At 42.8% G+C, this 19,396-nt stretch overlaps 1 protein-coding gene across 1 annotated transcript in view; it reads right to left on the minus strand.

Moving 5' to 3' along the window:
* Positions 1-1,858: 1,858 nt before the first annotated feature.
* MRPS27 (mitochondrial ribosomal protein S27) overlaps positions 1,859-19,396 on the minus strand; it is an 83,844-nt gene continuing 66,306 nt past the window's right edge. Inside the window, exons 6-11 of the mRNA XM_019665082.1 lie at positions 17,173-17,251; positions 14,232-14,347; positions 10,134-10,236; positions 7,905-8,047; positions 5,650-5,820; positions 1,859-3,131 (exon numbers count right to left, since the gene is read on the minus strand). Of these exons, the coding sequence (XP_019520627.1) occupies positions 2,892-3,131; positions 5,650-5,820; positions 7,905-8,047; positions 10,134-10,236; positions 14,232-14,347; positions 17,173-17,251 (852 nt within the window). The 3' untranslated portion in view covers positions 1,859-2,891. The remainder of the gene's footprint in view (positions 3,132-5,649; positions 5,821-7,904; positions 8,048-10,133; positions 10,237-14,231; positions 14,348-17,172; positions 17,252-19,396) is intronic.

A 19,396-nucleotide genomic window follows, 5' to 3' on the forward strand; every position in this document is an offset into this window, starting at 1 on the left:
GCCTCTTCTAGTTTCTGGTGTTTGATGACAATCCTTGGCCTTCCTTGGTTTGTAGATGTGCCATTTGGAGTTACATGGTCGTCTTCTTTGTGTGTATGTTTCTATGTTCAAATTTCTCCATTTTATAAGGACACCAGTCATATTGGATTAGGGCCCACCCTAAAGACCTCAGTATAATTTGATTATCTCTGTAAAGACCCAATGTTCAACTAAGGATCTAAGGTTTTAGGGGTTAGTCAGACCTTTGACATATCTTTTTTGGAGGGGACACAATTCAACCCGTAACAGGTGGGTTCAAGGATGTAGGTCTATGGTTGGCAAGTGGGCCTGGATAAAGGGATTGAGAGGAAATGAAAGATGCTAATGAGAGCATCAGTGGAATGGCCAACTATTAGGCCCAGGTTGTGAAGAAGGCAAGTAGGGTCTGATGTCTGGAGATCAAGGGTTTGAGTGACAGGGTGAAGGTTGAGGGTTGCAGGAAGAGAGTCACAGGGAAAAGCTGGCTCAGCATGAGTCATGGGAAAGGGAAGACTGGGAGAATGGGGCTTCAGGTTCTAAGCTCTTGGATTAGTGATTTGAGGCTGGAGTGACTATGGTATGTTAGCTAGAGGGCAGGTAATCTCCACTTAAGAGCATCCCCAGAGGCAGGGGCACTGAGAGAAGTTTCTCCATCCACATGGGAGAAATACAGAAGGTGGTATCAGGGAAAAGGACAGAGGACAACTGGTTAGATCTCACAATCACCCAGGAAAGTGGAAGGGGGGAAGAGCCTGGGGAGAGGGTAGGAGATTGGAGGCCAAAGACTCTCAAAGGGTTCCTCAGAGAGATGGGAATTCCTTTCAAGCATGGAAGGCATCCCAAGGAGTGGGAGCAGGAAAACTTCTGGGCAGCATGACTGGAAATAAAGTGTGGCGGGGATGTGTGGGGAGGAAAAGTGAAGGCAAAATTCTGAGCTGAAGTATTAACTAGATGCTTCATGCGTGATGGTCATCCCCAAACAAAATTTGCCTTTTGATTTACCTTGAACCTTCCTCCTGATATAACAAGGGAGTGGCTGAAAAAGCCCTGCCCTGGATAAACCAAAATGGCAGATGAGTCATAACCCTCTACCTAAGTGAGTTTCAGTTTTGTTAGTCTACAGCAGGGGCCGGCAAACTTTTGAGACGGAAGAGCCGCCAGGGGTCAGCAAACTGCGGCTCGCGAGCCACAGGCTCTGAAGTAAAATTGAAAATAAAATAAAAGTATCATAGTTTCATTTATAAAACTTTTAAAAGATATTACTCACATAATGGTGATTATATAAAAATATATTGGGTTGTCGGAAAAGTCATGACGCATTTTTGCAACGAAAACCAGAAAAAATACGTCATGACTTTCCCGACATCCCAATATTTATGGCTGTCAAATAATTTTTAAATTGTTGTGAGAAACAGGGTTGGCTCTTCCAGGGGTCGGCAAACTTTTGAGATGGAATGTACCCAAAGAGCCGCATGTGGCTCGTGAGCTGCAGTTTGCCGCCCCTTCGTCTACAGGGTCCCGTGTCGGATACTGACCAAGTATATATGGAGGCAATATGAAGGGTGAGGAGCAGTGCCAGCCTGACTGCAGATGGGGTGCAGTTTCAGATCCTCCTTCAAAAATGGGGTTCTAGCACCTCCTTCGTAGGGTTGCCGGAGTTGTTGGCAGGCACACACTAAGTCTTCAATAAATGGTAGCGATTGTGGTGGTGGTTGTTATAAATACCACAGTCTAATGAAGAAGGGTTGAAAACGTGTTTTTCAAAATCATAGTGACTACAATGATGATGAGATTCCCTATGTCTCTCTCCCTCCCCCCAAAGATAAAGAATACACCAAAATAATCCCTGAACATTTATTTCCACAGGTTCTTGATAAAAGAGCACAATTCTGAATTAAAGCACACCACTGTACTTAACAGCATAATTACATCGCAAGCAAGAGCTGCCCCAAACCCCTTTCACAGAGAAACTTCAGGAAGAAATTTTCTACCTCCTGACAGTGTAACAATCTCTCATGTCTCCCATGCACCAAAAACCCCATCCCATCTCTCATTTTCTCCAACTTCTCTGACTGAAATGCATGGTCACAAGTTGTACGTGGTTGTGTGTGCATCTGTGTGCACAGAAGGCTCATTCACCTTACTTGATGGATTTGAGACAATGCTTTGGAAAAAAGTTCCCCTAACATGATGGAGAAGCTTCCAGCCAAAGAGGCTTCAGAGCTAGGGCTACCTTTCTCCTCAAAAGCCCTTACAGTCTGAAAACGCCACTATAGATTCCTGAAATTTGAAAGCCAGTGGGTCTTGTGTTCGCTTCTGTACCGAACTTCTCCCAGTTCAGGTCTGGAAGGGTGAGACATGGGAGAAGCAGAAAGTGGGGGTGTGTGGGCGTCCCTCACCCAGGTCAGGCTGAGTGCGTGCAGCAGAGTAGAAGGCGGACAAGGTCTCAGAACGTGCAGTTTGCCTCGGCTGGGCAGAAAGAGACCATTCCAAAACCTGTGCTTGAGACCCAGTAATTCAACCGTGGCCACTCCTACCACCGTCGCCAGGTATCAGGAACTTTCGATGTTCAAAACGGATCCCTGTCCCCCAGGAATTCCACCATAAGCCTCAAGAGTCCCCTTTACGGTATTTAGCTGGTGGCTTCGGTCTGACCACCACCCACTTTCATCGTTCCACAGCCCTGAGCACTCTGGATGGGCAGTCACAGCGCCTTAATACGTAGACTATCATGGCTTTCATACCACAAGTGGCCTGCTTTAAGAAAAGGAGAGACAGATGGAGGAAGCTGAGGCTGTCATCACAGTCACGATGACTCCCACGACGGGGTCTAGTGAAGTCTTTGGGACGGGGCTGGGGTCCTGGGGGCCCCATCAGGCAGAAGCCTTCGTTGCTCTCCGAGTCTGGTGCTCCTGCTTTGCCCTCTCCTTCTGCTCCTGTTCCCTCTGAATCAAGTGGACCCTCTCCAGATGCCACTGCCGCAGCTTCTGCTCATAGGTGGCGACGTCCTCCGCTTCACAGGTAGGGAGTTGTTCCTTGACGAGCTGGGTGGTCAGAGTCAAAAGGCTTCCTGACTCAACTTTGCCCAAAGTCTGCAGTTTAGAATGTAAGGCCTGTTGGAAATAGGAAAAAAAGAGAAGGGAGGGAGGGGGTGGGGGTGGGGGGCAGGTGGGAGCAGAATACAAAGAGGAAAAGAGATTAAGTCACGTGCAAAATCTCTGTACATTCTGCTTGGAGAAAAAAGCACTTGTTGGGAACCTGTCATCCAGGCCTTGTTAGCTTTTGCTCTTTTTTTTTCTTCAGCCCAACAATTTTGCTAAGATATACCCCATGTGATTCCTCCCCTTCACTCACAAAAAGGAAAGGGAGCTCCATATGCTGTGATTCCCTCTGTAGTGTCTTGTTGTGAACCACGAAGACTGCACAAGTATAACAAATCTACATTCCCACTCCGCACTTTTCTGCACCAGACCAAGCAGCAAACTCCAAGAACAAAGAACTCTAAGATGCAAACAAAATGGCAGAAGCAGCCGAGAAATTGGAGGAAGCCCATCCATATCTTTTCCTTCAGAATAACTGAGATAAATGTCTGCCTAAGTCGTGCTCCTTTCAACAGATGGAAATCATTTCAAGGGTTTCTTACTAATGGCATGCTAAACAGCTCCCCTGATGCCTGCACTATTACACACGCCCACCTGCCGTGCTCACTGAAGGCCAGGCAGCCTTTGCATACCGCCTGCTTACAGCTCCATCTGAAATGGCAGCTTGGTTTGTTCTGCATTGTATTCCTGGAGAAATCAAGTACTAAAAACAGTAATCTACTTAAGTGCTTCAAGATGTAGATCATCAGAGAAAGCCACTTCTGACCCTGGCTATAGCTTATACCCTGTCCCCCCACCTCCCATGTTCTGCAAACAAATGCAATCCCCGGGTATAGGTGATGAGGCCTGTTGCAACAGGGGTGGGGTGGGGCACACGTGGAAGGTGGGGCGCGGAAGGTGGGCAGGTCCATGGGCTTCAAGGAGTGGCCAGAGGCCAGTGTGATGGCTCCGTTATATAAAAATAGGCCCCAAACAGAAAGAAAAGGAAATATAAAATGAGAATTATTTCTTTCGGATAACATTCTACATGTGGTTTGAGGCCAAGGAGACAACTTGGAACATGAGAATAAGGACTCAATTCTGAGTCAGAAAACTTTTGTTCAAATCCAAAGTCTATGGGCTTGGAGTCATGTGACAAGGGCCAAGTAGCATCTACCACCCAGTGCTACAGTGAGCATCAGCGAAATGCAGTGGTGCCTAACACAGCTGGCAGTCAATAGATATTTGTCTCTCGTCTTTGATTTTCAAAAAAATGCATCTGTAGATGAGTGAGGTCTGAGAATTTAATGCAGGCACAGATTTCTATTCTCTGAGATTAAATATATAAAAAATAAGAGAAAGAGGTGGTAATTTTTAGGTTTGGAGTGACAGATGTGATCAATACGTATATGGTGAATGGTAACCTATGGGCTAAGTAAAACTTTTTTGTTTGTTTTTTAGCCTTTCTAACTAAGTCTGCGAAGTTAGGCAAAGTTAAGAGGAAAGAGCAAGTAGGGAAATTTGTAACCTAGCTCTGCCGCGAGTTCTCTGTGTACCTTGGGAACATCAATTAACCTTTCTTTCTCAGTTTTCAACTTATAAAAGAGAGGAGTTGAGCAATGGCCTTACAGAAATACTGAGAGAAACAGCTGCTAAAAGTACAACAGAATTCCCCTTATAACATGGGGAAATGGGTTTCCCAGAGCTGGTTCAACATAATTACTGAAAAGATTTAAATGTAATAATCTGGCAAAATTTATATCTCTCCGTCCCAAAGTGACACAATAGGTCAGCTGGCCTGGATGGAAATGTTTTCTGCTTCATACTAACAATTCTCCTGCAGGCAGTACTTTTTTTTCTTTGCACAAAATAGACGAGGAACAAAGCAAGGAAGAGGTCAAAGGTTTAAACTCTGAACAACGCTCTTCTTCCTGACTCTGATCAGAGCGTTTTGGGTGGTACAGTTGAAAACTACCAGAGGTAGCACGACTGCTCAGGGCTGTTCTGAAAAGAAACAGTGGAAAGTTGTTCACATCTTCCATGTAGTACGAGAGCATTTCTCACGGCCCTAGGGCACAACACAAAGCCGCCAAGGGTAAGCAAAGGAACAGGACTGCGTCTTACCTCCATCATCCTTAAATGTGGCTTTGTCATCTCTACGTGCATTTCTGGATTATCAAGCACGTTTAATGCAATATGGAGAAATGGCCAGATCCTTTCCACCCAGGGTTGGAGTCAGGTGGCTGCTCTGAGGAGGCAAGCTATTACCCATCCATCAAGCACATGACAGGGATGCGGGGGTAATGACACGCTGTCTTGGGAACAACATGGTAGTGACCCATTAGCTCAAGTACAAAAAGGAGCACAGAAATTCCATTTGTTTCTTTTAAGACCACTTCCTGTGTGAAGCAATAAAAATGTAATTTCTGAAGTCAGTTTTTTAGGCCTGTGTGTGTGACATTGATGCATGAAAGGGTTGCCTGTCTATCACCACGGCAGAAAAGCATGTTTAATGCACAGCTGAGAGGGGCTCAGTTCTGCTGTGACTCACCTTAAATCGTTCCAAGTACTGGGGAAGCTTGGACTGTTCACTTTCCTCCATGTCCAGCTGCCCTGCCAGTTCTTCCGTCCCCTGGCTGTCTTCCCTTTCCTGGGGCTGCTCCTCTGAAGGACCAGGGGCTGGAGCAGTCAGAGCCTTCAGTGCTCTGTCCAGCACGTCGAGCTGTGGAGCAGAAAGAGAGGCAAGGGACGAGTCAGCCTGTGGCCCTGAAAACACACCGTGAAGAGAGGCAGGAGAAGGGCAAGGAAGGAAAAACTGGGCTCTAAAATATCATGAGAAGCTTCCTCTTATAAAATGGTTGAAAATCAAAACAGTTACATTGTGTTACATTAAAAACATCCTGTCGGATGGCATGGGAAACGCAGTACAAAACAAATGGTACAAATAAGCAAGCTCAGAATTATTTGTATATGAATCAGCACAATGGCATTTGATTTCACTTCTACTCAACCAGTTAGGCATCCAAAACTTATGCTCAAGGGGCAGGAAAGAACCCCCACCTACCCCCACGCATGTCTTTCTTCCTCAGTGGGTTTGGAATTGGAAGAAAGGGAAAGTGAAACCAGCACAGACCACAACCAACAAAGGGCCATTGTGAATGCTTGGTGAAGCCGGTGAAGCCAGGCGCGGGCTTCCTTCAGAGACAGATTTCAGCTCACAGGGTATCTCTAAATTAGAGATCAGAGCAATCCCATAAGCTGCTGGCAAAGACTAGACAGACATACATGAAATTCATTTTAACGAGGTGATTTCTGTGACCTAGAAAGTAAGTGTTTATAAAACAGAGGGTTTTGGGGCGGCTGGTTAGCTCAGTTGGTTAGAGAGCAGTGCTCATAACACCAAGGTTGCCGGTTCGATCCCCACATGGGCCACTGTGATGTGCCCTCCACAACTAGATTGAAACAGCTACTTGACTTGGAGCTGATGGGTCCTTGAAAAACACACTGCTCCGCAAGAAAAACATACATAAATAAATAAATAAACTTAAGAAAACCCAAAACACAGACGGTTTCTTTTTTTTTGACCCCTCTCCCCCACCACTTTCACTTTGGGGCCCCCTCCCTTGGCCCTCGGGGAGCCTAATCATCAGAGATGGGACAGAAAGAACCTCAAGGGCAGCATGAGCACCTGCTTGGAAATCGAGTCATTCTGTCCACGTCACGTGAAAACAAAAACCTAGAAACTACTCCAAGGCCTTTAAATGCCACTAATACATTAAACCCAAACCCGACACATATCCCACGCCTGCTGCCACCTGAATCGCATTCCTATTAAGTCAGAAAACAAAGAATGGAAATCTGGCTCAGATTGGAAAGAATATTTCCCCGGCAAACAATTTATGTATAATTTTGTATTTCCAATCACTAGCACTGACTATAGCAGTGTTCTATAAGAACATATACTTAGAAATGTGTATGCTTTGTTATAAACGCCTGGCAAAGAACATCATGATTCATTGGACATTAATCCCAGGAGCCAGTACAGGCCCCCGACTTGTGCGTCTCATGGCTGAAATGAAAGCCAAGGAGTGAGTGCTAGCCAAGGTCACACAAACAGGCAGCTCAGAGTTAACTTTTACCCCCAGTAATGAAACAACCAATGTCCTTCTAGGCCTCATTTTGACTATGAAAGCTGCTCGGACAAGAGTCCTAGGTGATGAGAGAGATGAGCTTTGGGGCTGGTGGGAGGACAGTTTCCGAGTCCAGGCAAAGTGAACTCCTCAGAACTTCAAAAGGAACATCTGACCCAGGTATGCTCAGCACCATGCAGTCACCACACAATGGATTAATGGAAGGAAAGGAAGGTTGTGCCATCTCTGGTCTCCAGATTCATTTCTTCAGAGCTTTTGTGGGGAAAAAAATTGACCACGGAGTTTCCCAGGACTACAAGGGTAGGTACAGAAAGGCCAAAAATTTTAAATGAAATCTCAACCTCTCCTGAGCTGTTACTGGGATTTTACTGGTGGTATTTTACTGCATTCAGTTTAAATTTCAGGGGAGAAGAACAGTTTTCTTCCTAGACAGTAAGCTATAAAATCAATCATTAACCTTATTTTCTAGTGCTTTTTATCAGTACATTGAGAATGTTTGTGGTTTTTCATTCCTTTTCAACTGAATAAGTAACATGATTTTACAGAAATAAAGAAAGTGTGTGTGTGGGGGGGGGCAATGAAAACAAATTCAAAGCTTGATTTATGAGGAACAGGAGAGGGCTAAATCCCACTGAGTTACAGCCGAGGAACATACCGCTTCTTTACACAGCTTTCCATCTTCTGGGGAGGAGGCCACCTTCTCCATCACTTGAAGGGCTCTGTCGAGATAGCCTGGTTGCCACAGCAGGGGCATGTCATGGTACACGGCCCGCAGCCCTTGCTGCAGTTCCACCTTTCCTGTGGCCAAAAGGAACAATAAAGAAAGCTCAGGCAAGCCTTCCCACCATGTCTGAGGCTACAGACTTGAAGGCACAAGTGGACATTCAGCTGGCAGCTCAAGAAACAAAGACAGATCATTTCAAATCTGTACCAAGTGCCTGATCCCATCCAGCACTTCGGTGACATTTCAGACAGATGATGCAGAGTGTGGTAACTTGCACTGTATATGTTTTTTAATATAAAATTTTATGACCTTGTTTTTCTGCTCTTTCATTTGGGCGGGTGGAGATTAAGAGGATCTCTGAATCACAGGACTGAGGGAAATTTAGAGGCAGATACATCTGCCTCTATGTGGAGCTACCCCTACAAAGCAAGTCAAGCAACCGAAATACTACTTTTGTTTTAAGAACAAAATCTTCCCCAGAAAAATTCCACAGCTTCCCTACAGTGAAAATCTCGTCCACATCTGCAATATTCCCTGCCAGGAAATGTGTGACATTTTTTTAAATGCTTTAAAAAATCTTATTGACTGTTCTCATTTTGCTCTTCTTTCCTTTATTTGAGCTCCATCAACACTTAAATCATCAAGTCATCATCCTTTTGGATCTCAGGACATGAACGCTTCTCTTGGGATTGCAAACCATCACCACTGGGGCTCAAGACGTGGATGCCAGACAGTGGGGTCCTCGGGTGGGGAGGAGGGTTGTCTCTGCACTCCCGCGGGACAGAGCCCCCTCTGCACTACGGACCAAGGTCACCTTGAGCTGCCAAGTCTCAAATCCACCTTCACTTATCTTTCCTGGGAAGGATTTGGGAAAGCTGTAGGAGGACATAAATAGACAAAGCTTATCTGGTGACTGCTATTTTTAGAGCTTTAAGATGCTTGGGGCTAGACTGCAGTCACACTCTGAGAAGCTGCTTCCATGGGGTGAGAACACAGTGCATGACACAATGAGAGCAAAGAGCTTTTGATTTGATTTTGATTCCGATGGCTCCCAGTCCCAAAGCACCAGGGCCTCTGCGTAGAAACAATAACAAAGTACATCTTCTTAGCCCCAACAACAGCTCCGACAATGCCCTGAATAACTCCTGCGGTAGAACGGTGCTGGATGTTAATCTGATGGCAATAACCCATACGCCAGCATCATAAGCAGATGGCAAATAAGGAGAATATGATTTTTTAAAAAAGCGGTCATCTCTTTTGTTAGTCTGATAGCCAGTCTGATAAACTCTGAAATTCTTCTCTCTGAGTCAGTTTATGTCAGAATTTTGTTGGTGAAGATCCACTTCAGAAGCAGCCAAACTGCTATATCTTTGATGGTTTTCAGAAAACCAAGGTAAGCAGAAGGCATGTGTTATCAAGAGGAGGTGCTTTCTCAAATGCCTGTCACTTATGTGAGAGAGAATGGAAGAATAACGAAATAATATGCATTTAATAAACCTCTGTAAAACAGGGCACATTTAATGCACATTTGGCGTTGAATGTTATTTGCCCAGATTTCACACAGCCGAGATTCTGAGGCCACTCCTCAGAAGCCTGTGTCCAGAGGATGTGCCTGATTTCAGTGCAGTCGGGTCACTCAAGTAAAGCTACCATTCCCCTGCATGGCACAGTCACATTGTCCCCATGAGTCACTCTCTGCTTTCCCAAAGTGCTACTAGTTGTGCTCTCTGAGTTTCTACCCCCCTCCCCTGAAAACAATACCAAGGATAGGACATCAGCCCTAACTCTTAACTTCTTACTTCCTGGACTTTTTGGTCTAAAGAGACAGAAAGATCTTTGTTAATACTGGGGAAGAGTCTACGGGCTGGTTCTCCCAAAAGAAGGCCAGAACTTTCCTTTCTCTATTCCTTCCTCACATTGATTATCACTAAAATAATCTACTGCCACCAGTACCAGTGGTGACAGGGTTTAGAACCCTCTTTATTCTCTTATGTCATAACTGTAAGGCCATCAAGTCTATTTTTCTTTTGTGCCTAAAAATGAAAGCTGTATAGGAATGTCATTAGCAAATTTAAGTCAAATTATAACTTTATTATGAAGTAAAAGAATGCATTAGTTCTACCCCTGAAGAACAGTATTCGTAAGGACCACTTAGCTTACCGAGAAGTGCGTAGCCATACAACTGAGAACTCAGCCCCACTGAGTTCTTTTGCTTTAGGCCTGGGAGTAATAGGGACGCACCGAAATTCCTCTCCTCTTCCCACTGCAACAGAATAGACCAAGTCACCGTCCAGCCAACTAATAAATACTTTATGCAAAAATGTAATTTTTAATGACACAGAGGAAAAAGGATATGGTATAGCATTTAGTTAAAAAAGCAAAATAATGAAGCTATAGGTACATTATAATCCCAATTTTTTAAGTAAAAGAATTTATGTTTAATGAGAAATACAGAAAAGAAATACCCAATATGTTAACAGATTTCTGGCTTATAAAATTATGAGTAATTTTGGTTTTCTTCTTGGTATTTTTCATTACCTTCCAAATTGCTGGCAATGAACAAGAGCTCCTTTTACAATCAGGAAAGCAAAACAAAACAAGACTAAAGAGTCCACTCTGGACCAACGCTGCCTTGAGACAATCAGTAAAGATTTCACATGCTGTCAGCCCCATATTCACTCACATAGCTGTGACATGACGGACAAGCTTTTGAATTTTAAACAATTCAGCAATGATAAGACTCCTACTTCACAGCGTTAACATAAACACAACTATTACGTTGCTTTTATATAGATTAGTGCCTCTCAAAAATAAATGAGGCAATCAGAAACACTTAAGTGATCATTTCTTTCAACCCAGGGTGCAAAATTATATTTCAATAAAATCGGAGCCTTTTGAGACACGAGGAGAAAGGGGTAAAAGCACAAGCATTGCTAAGCGTGCTGCAGATCGGCATCAGCTGTGACGGGGGCTCTCTGGAAAAGCAGGGCCCACAGGAGAGCCTCAGCAACTCCCCAGGCACGAGAGCGGGGATCTTGGTGCCAGATGAGTGCTCCTTGACCTGAGCCCTGGCTGTGGCTGAGAAATATAGAAGACAAAGCTCAGGTTGCCTTGCACTGGTCTCCACCCTCAGAGGTCAGGGAGGACGCAGAGAATGAAGGTTTGCAGGCAACAATTGCAGCCTGGTATAAGTGAAGTACCCCAGGTGTTAATGGGCACCCGAACCTTTTTGTGCAATAAAAGTGTAATTTCTTAAGGACTGAAAAAAACCAAACACCTTGGGAGAAAAACAAAACCTCCCCAGGCACTTCTGCAGCTCATATAAGTAAAATTGCTGGTAATTAAGGACCAGGTCATTTCACTTTCAAAAGCAAATCACTCTGAGGTTTGATTTTCCCCCACATAAACTGCATGAAAATGGGCCCAGTGAATAATCAATAAGGAGCCTTAAAAACATTTTTTCTTTGTTTTAGGGGAAAAATGATCTATAGTATCAGAATGCAATAGGGCCTAAAATCCAAGTAAGCAGTATCCTTGCTGTGCTGGAGCTCAGCAGGGTGGTGATGGTGACTGGGTTGGTGATACTTCCAAAAGGACTTTTAAAAAGATGCATGAAAACAACAATGTCTTAGAGGGTTTTCTGAAGCTTGTCTGAGGATAACGCAACCATTGCTAAAGCAGGAGGTCTCTTTTAGGCCGTTAACTTCTGTTGTATGTGCTACTATAGACTAAGTCAGGTGCTATTTCACCAATGTCCTCAAGGTTTTCCCATTTTATGCTTCTGCCTCTCCCATTAATACAAAGCAAACCCTCATTTCTCCTCTTCCCCCGGCTCCACTCCCCTTCACAGCCAGACATCTCAAAACATTTGCCTACACAAGCTGTCTCCTTTCTGCAACCCTAACTCACTCCACAATCCACTTCAATTTGGTTTCCTGCTCCATTATTCTATGGAACCACAGGTTACAATTTGGTGCCTTCACGCCACTAAATTTCATTCTATATCGCAGACCACCCTCTTCCCGTGGTTTCTGTGGCCCACACATTCCTGAAGTTCCTTTTTGCCCTGTGGCTCATTTGCAGACATAACATGTGGATGTATAAGTTATATCTCCAGTCCAGATTTTTCCATTAAGATACCAGTTTCTCTTATGAAATCTCGATTGTCTCAAAAGTATCTCAAAATGCAACATGCTCAAAGCCAAACTAATGATTTTCCTCAAAAACCCAGCCTTTTTCCAGAGTTCCCTTTGCAAACACATGGTGACACTTCCTTCCAGATACACAAATCAGGAATGGAGGAGGTAAGATTTGACCCCTGCCTCCATAGCTACTTCCTCATCACGTTATCTGCCTTCCAAATATGTGCATTGGCTACTCTCGAATTCCACATTCTGGTCCCCAAGCTACCGTTACCTCTTGCTCAGGTGACCATAACCATCTCCTAAGTGCTCTGACCACAGCCACCCTGGCCCTGCTCCCATCTCTTAGACACATTACAGCCAGAAAACCCTTTTCAAAACACAAATCTGATTATGTGACTCTCTGTATAAAGCTTTTCAATGGCTTCTCAGTACTTTCAGGATGAAGACTGTGTGGCTTAGCACGACCTACACTCTCCAACCTTATCTCGCCCCATGTCCTTTCTACCATTCTCTCTGCTGCAGCTATTAACACATTAATTATCTCCCTATCTTCTTCCAGTCCCTTTCTGCTCGCCATGTTCCTTCTGCTACAGGGCTTCTGCACATGTTATTTCCTCTTTTTAGACTTTCTTTCCCCTCTTCTGCCAGTTAATTTCCATTCATCCTTCAAATATTAACCCAAGAAATATTTTAAGGAAGCTTTTACTAACCTAAGTTTAAAATACAAACAAAAATTCCCCACAATATTAGGCTTTTCACAGCACATGTTTGTGGTGCTCACTACAGTCATAGTTTTATATTTGTGGTTTGTTTTGCTGTTTTTAAATGCCTGTGTTCTTCTTAGATTGTAAGCAGGAAATATTTGCTCACCATTCGATAACTAGCACTGGCAATGTATGGAATGTCATAGGTGCTCAATACACATTTAATGAACTAGTGAATATGGTATATGCATAGGCTGTAACACTTGTCTTAAGAAAAGCAAAACACAACATAAATTCTTCAGAATGCAGGCTGGACTAGATGACCTTTTCAGTTTCTACTCAAAGCAGGGTTTTTTTGATGCTTATGTGAGGTTAAGGATGGACTATGGTCCAGACTGCCTGGCTTCATGAGGTGGCTTCATGCTATTAACTGCCATCTCTGTGCCCCACTTTTCTCATCTGTATAGAGTTGTGAGGATTACATGCCTTAATAAATTTAAAACACCAAGAACACAGCCTGTGCTATTTATTTATTTATTTAGTTAGTTAGTTCTTCAGTCTAGTTGTGGAGGACATCGCTTCACTGGTCCATGTAGGTATTGTGATCATTGCGCTCTTCCTGGCTGAGGCAGATCGGTTGCCGGCCATTGGACGGCAGCTCACGGCAGCTCACAACAGCTGCTGGTCAGCTCCACTGCAGCCTACACTGTTGCCGGCGACTCATGGCAGCCCAGCCCCAGGTCAAGCTGTTGTTCACCATCTTAGCTGTAGAGGGAGCAGCATCACTGGCCCTCATGTGAGATCCAAACCAGGGTCCTGATGCTCAGAGCTGGCGCCCCAAGCCAACTCTTAACCAACACGCCACTCGGCCAGCCCAGAAAGTAAGTGCTATTTAAATAATAGTTACTGTTGTTATTCTTAGGATAGCAATAAATAGTGACCTAAATACCTAACCTAAGGGATAAAACCAAAACCAAAACTTGACCCAGAGTACTTAGGAAAACACTGATACAAATTAAATCATCGGTATTTAATACCTGAGGTTGTGGTCAAAGTCAGCTGCCTCACTGCTTCTTGGCTATGCCACGTCCAGCTCTTACTGATTATCAGTGACCCATTTCTGAATGTCTGCAGCGCGCTCACCTAGCTCAGATTTCAAAACATGCATAAGGACCTTCACGGGAGATTCTCCTGAGTGGAGGAGCAGCCAGCTCCACTTCGTGAGAAACCAGTAAATACCACGTACAGAATGAACACTTCTTCCTGGTTGTACACGGCCACAGAGCTGCACATCAATACTCTTTCCAGATTCTGAGAGCCGGGGTTTCCTCTGGCCACTCATCCCTACCGAGCAGCCACCACTTGCCTTTTCTAAGGCCCTCAGTACTGCTGTCAGGCAGATCACTTACAGTGAGGTCTGTCTTCTTCGCCAGGCAATGGTATAAAACATAGAGGGAGAGGAGCTGAGTGGAACGTGCTTCAAAGGCTTCTTGCAGCATGACCTCAAAAACCACAGACAAGGCATCTGGCAAGAAGATCAAAGTAAAAACGAGAGGAAATTAGCTGCAGGTAACATCGCCAAATCTGTAACTACAAACACTATTAAAAAGTGGGGTGTGAAACGAAAGGAGGCAGAATTAAGAAGTAAAAAAATGTGGGCTCCGGTCCCAGTTCTTCTACAATTTAGGTCTTGCCCATACCTTTAGCTTCTATTGTACATACCAATATGCACTAAATCAGGTGCCACTGCACCCTTGTCTTCAAGGACATTGGATAAACCACTTAATTTCATCCAGTATCACCTTCCTAATGATAAAATACCATTTGTCCCATCTACTTCAAAAATTGTTGGACAGTCCAACAAGATAATACATATGAAAATGACTCATAAATTGAGAAGCAAATTTAAGGCATCATGCCCTTCCGCTAGAAGAGATGAGGCATACAGGAAGGAGGCAACTCTATTTTCCATGCCATCCTGACAAGCAGAGCAGGGCTGGGCTGACTGCCCCATTCTGCGTTCTGGGAACTTCTCCCTGGTAGGGCTAAAGAGGACGAATGCTACAGGCAATCCTAAATCCCAGGTGTTACTTCAAAGACAGAAAACGATGATTATAAAAAGGACAATCAAGCTCAGTTTAAAAGACTTGAATGAAGGGAAAAGAAAATGCTCATTCATAAATTATAAGCCCCTGAGTGGAATATACAGCACACTTGTTTCCACATAAATGCTGGTCATAGGAGATCAGACCTTGAGCAATTCTTATTTTCCCTCAATATCCCACAACATAGATAGGATGCAAGAAAATAATGTTCAAACGATTCCTTAATTTGCTTAATGTTCGTTGTTAAATTAGACAATGTTAATATTGGTTTAAAATGCGGTGCCTGCAACATAACAGGCACAAAAAATATTCTTGACTAACTGATTGGGTTGCTCTCTTAATCGCTTTTTGCACACACTCATAATTATAAGAATTAGCAGTGATTTGCAGCTGTTCCTAGCCAGCTGGTTTTGTACATGTTGTCATGGTTCTGAATGAGGCGACAGGCAAGAATTTCTATATTCTTTTTGCAAATGGGGAAACTGAGACAGACAGGCAGACCAGGAAGTCATCTAGTCAGTCAGGAGCAAAATAAGGGCCTGGAAGAGATTAAAACCAAAAAGAAAAGCACAACCCAAATAAACCAATATTTTAAAAGAAACAGTTAAAGCTAAAAATCTAGTTTAAAAAACAAACATACTCGGTTTTAACAACTGTTCACTACTGAATCCAAAATTACACACGAAAAATAAATCAAGCTGACTTTATCTTTTATTTATATTCTGCATTTCAGTCAGCTTGGGAAGTAAAATTAGATTGGCTTGGATAATTAATTTACTTTTTCTCCATAATCATTTATGTACTTTGATATTTCCTATCCTAACAACAATAAAAAGTATAATATTATTTTCTAAGTTTTTGCCATAAATGATAATAGCTTTTATCACAACTTTATTTTTAAAAATCCTCAATATTAATTATTTACTCTATATTTAGGGGGGAAAAAAAAACAAACAAACTCCTTTGATCCTTCCTACATACCTTTAGTGAAAATAAGAGGAGAAAACTACCCCTACATAATTTTCCAATGATACAGTAATATGGATTCTTAAATCTGATGTTCAGAGACTAGGTTATGAAAATTAGATTATGTAAAAGCCAATTATCTTTTAGTTGAAGTCAGGAAATGCATGTTTAAAGCGCAATAAGAAATGACAAGGTTTAATAACATTTCAAAAAATAATATGCAGCAGATATCCTTCGGCAGCCAGCAACTGCGAGTCTGATGAGTGAGAGGACAGAGCAGAGGCCCCGAGGAGAGAAGCGCCCACACACAGGGCGGAGGTGCCCATCCCGCATAAGCACTGAGCACTGATGCGATGGCGCAGGCTGAGGGTGATGGGTGGCAGGGATGAAGGGATGGAGCCCAAAAGCAGGATCACAGGTGTCACAAACGCATAAGTGACCACCAGCCCACATCTATGTTCCTGAGGTAGTAACTTCCCCAGCACAGACATGTCTCCTTCGTGGCTCCTTGACACCAAGCCTGGGTGAAACGGTGGACGGGGAAAGCCAGTGTGTGTCTTCACACAATGGCATTACCTCCGCTTTCCTTCCTCACTGTCTGCAGAGCGGCAAGCACAAGCATGCTGCTAGAATTCCCCGTCCGCTGGAGACCGACAGGGTCCCACCTGACCACTCTGTAGCCTGCTGCAATCCCTGTCTTTCCTTGGCCTTCCTTACTGCAGCTGAAGTTAAAAGTTACTTTAAATTAATTTCATGGGATCAGAGAATTCGGGAATAAAGAGATCTCAGAGATCACACATCCACTTATGCTATAGATGAGGAAATAAAAGCCTAGCGATGGGAAATGACATTCCTTCATAACGAGTGTACTGTTCTTTCCAAGAAAAGTCAACTGATTTTATACTTTACACAATACAACAACTGTGATTTACGTAAAACAAAGTTAGCTAATGGTGCTAAAAAAAGGCAAGCCAGTAACAGCATCACTATAATCTTAACTAGCCATGGAAGCTAGGGCACGGTTGATTGCTTAACTAAATTCACTGTTCTTTGCCTAAAGGGACATGAACAAATAAACTTGAGAAACTCAGAGGAAAAAACTCTGGATATGATTTTCCTATCTGCCCAAGTGGTATAACAAATCAACTATGAATCTATTTCTGACTGGAAGAGTGATATAAAAGGTGTCATTAAGAAACAAAAAAGGGGAAGTGACTACGTTTACTTCCCTTTGGGAGCTGAAGCCTCATTATAAATGGACCTGGGGTTCATTTCTCACCTTTGTAATTTTCTTTTTTTATGAAATAATCCATCAGTAAATTGAATGTAAAGTTATCTGGAAAAATTCCATATTGAACCTGTAGTGCAAATGAGAATAAAAGGAAAGTCAGAGAAAAATATCCACTTTAACTCGATTTATAATATATGCTTATGTATTATTCAGGACAAGGCTTGCCACCATTAGCTTTAAAATATTTGACTATCATTTTACAGCATCTGTGACAGTGAAATAGAAGCTGTGACTCATGAGGTTTGGTAATTGGAACTGTTGGTCAGGGAAAGAAAGTTGTGAGGGGGTGTCTGATATAAGACAATTGATACATGAAAAATAAAACTCAGTCCTAACACCTCATCATATTAGGTCGTTGGGAAAGTCATGACATATTTTTCTATGTTTTTCAATGCAAAAATGTGTCATGACTTTCCCGACGACCCAAGAGCTAAAAAACAAAAACAAAAACTGAAAAACCAAACCACACCAAACCCAAACCCCCTACATATACCACGGGTTCTGCAATTCTTTTTATGAGGTATGAATACCAATGCAAAAATGGACTCCCATGAGAGAGAACACATTAACACATTATGTAGCATTTTTTGGTCCTTAAGACTGTTTTTCCCCAAAATTTATTGAGATATAATCGGCATATAACATTGTATAAGTTTAAGGTGTACAACATGATGATTTAATACACATTACATTGGGAAAGAATTACTACAATAAGGTTAATTAACACATCCATCACATCACATAATTACCATTTTTTTGTTGTGGTGGTAAGAACATTTAATTTAAGATCTACTCTCTTAGCAGCTCTCAAGTATACAATACAGAATTGTTAGCTATAGTCACCATGTTGTACATTAGATCCTCAGGACTTTTCCATCTTGTAACTGGAAGTTTGTACTCTTTGACCAATATCTCCCCATTTACCTTGATCCCCAACCCCTGGCATCCACCATTCTACACTGTTTCTATGAGTTTGGCTTTTTTAGATTCCACATATAAGTGAGATAATAGAGTATTCGTCTTTTTCTGATTGACTTATTTCACTTATCATAATGCCCTCAAGTTTCACCCATGTAGTCACAAATAGCAGGATCTCCTCTTTTATAGCTGAATAATATTCCACTGCGTATATAAACCACATTGTCTTTGTCTGTTTATTCGTCAATACAAATTTAGGTTGTTTCCATGTCTTGGCTTTTGTGAATAATGCTGCAATAAACATGAGGGTGCAGATATATCTTTGAGAGTGTGATTTTGTTTCCTTCGGATATACACCCAGAACTGAGATTGCTGGATCATATGGTAGTTCTATTTTTAATTTTTTGAGGAACCTCCATCTTGTTTTCCATAGTGGCTGCACTAATTTACATTCCCACCAACAGCGCACAAGAGTTTTCCTCTTCACCACATCCTTGCCATCACTTGTTATATATTGTCTCTTAGACTGGTTTTTAAAGATCCAATAAGTATGCCAACAAAATACTATATTACTAATCAAGCTCATAGGATGTTCTGTTCGTGAGCAGTTCAATATTTGATAATCCAGATTTCTCCAAATGTGGACTCTTTAGCATCTGCCTCAGAATTTTCTAGGACTGCCTTTAACTGTGTAGATTCCTAGGCCTCAGGCTTATAGATCAGACTCTGTGGGAAAGAGGCACAGAAACCTGAAGTTTTAATGAGCTTCCCATGGGATTTTCACGCCCCATCCAGTTTGGCTACTAATGATCGAAACTGTGGTGGTATTTTTCCTTGTTTAAATTTTTACTTTAGAAGGGTTAACCACCATTCCCCATACTGCCTCATTCTTTCCCCACCAACCGCCAGAAACACCTGAGGAATTTTTTCAGACTATACGCATCCCTTTGGAGACTTCTTATAGTCCCGACCCCAGTTTCGAATACTGCTGAATTGAGTCACTGCTACTAGTAGGCTGTATGGGATGCCTCAGGTGTGCTGAAATGGAGAAACTGTCCAGAAACCACTGTTGGAAGGGTGATAGATCATGGACAGTGTCTATATTTCTCAAAGCAATCCTCCAAATCAGCACTAATCTCTAGGGGCAAACGAAGTATTTTAGAATGATGAGTCATTAAAGCAAGCTGGAAGGAGCCTTAGAACCAACTGGTCAGTGATTCTCAACCCTGGTTGCGAATTAGAATCAACTTGGGAGCTTTAAAAAGATACCAGTGAGGGATGAATAGGCAGAGCA

Source organism: Hipposideros armiger, unplaced genomic scaffold, assembly GCF_001890085.2.
Source record: "Hipposideros armiger isolate ML-2016 unplaced genomic scaffold, ASM189008v1 scaffold_432, whole genome shotgun sequence".
Classification (NCBI taxonomy): Eukaryota; Metazoa; Chordata; class Mammalia; order Chiroptera; family Hipposideridae; genus Hipposideros; species Hipposideros armiger.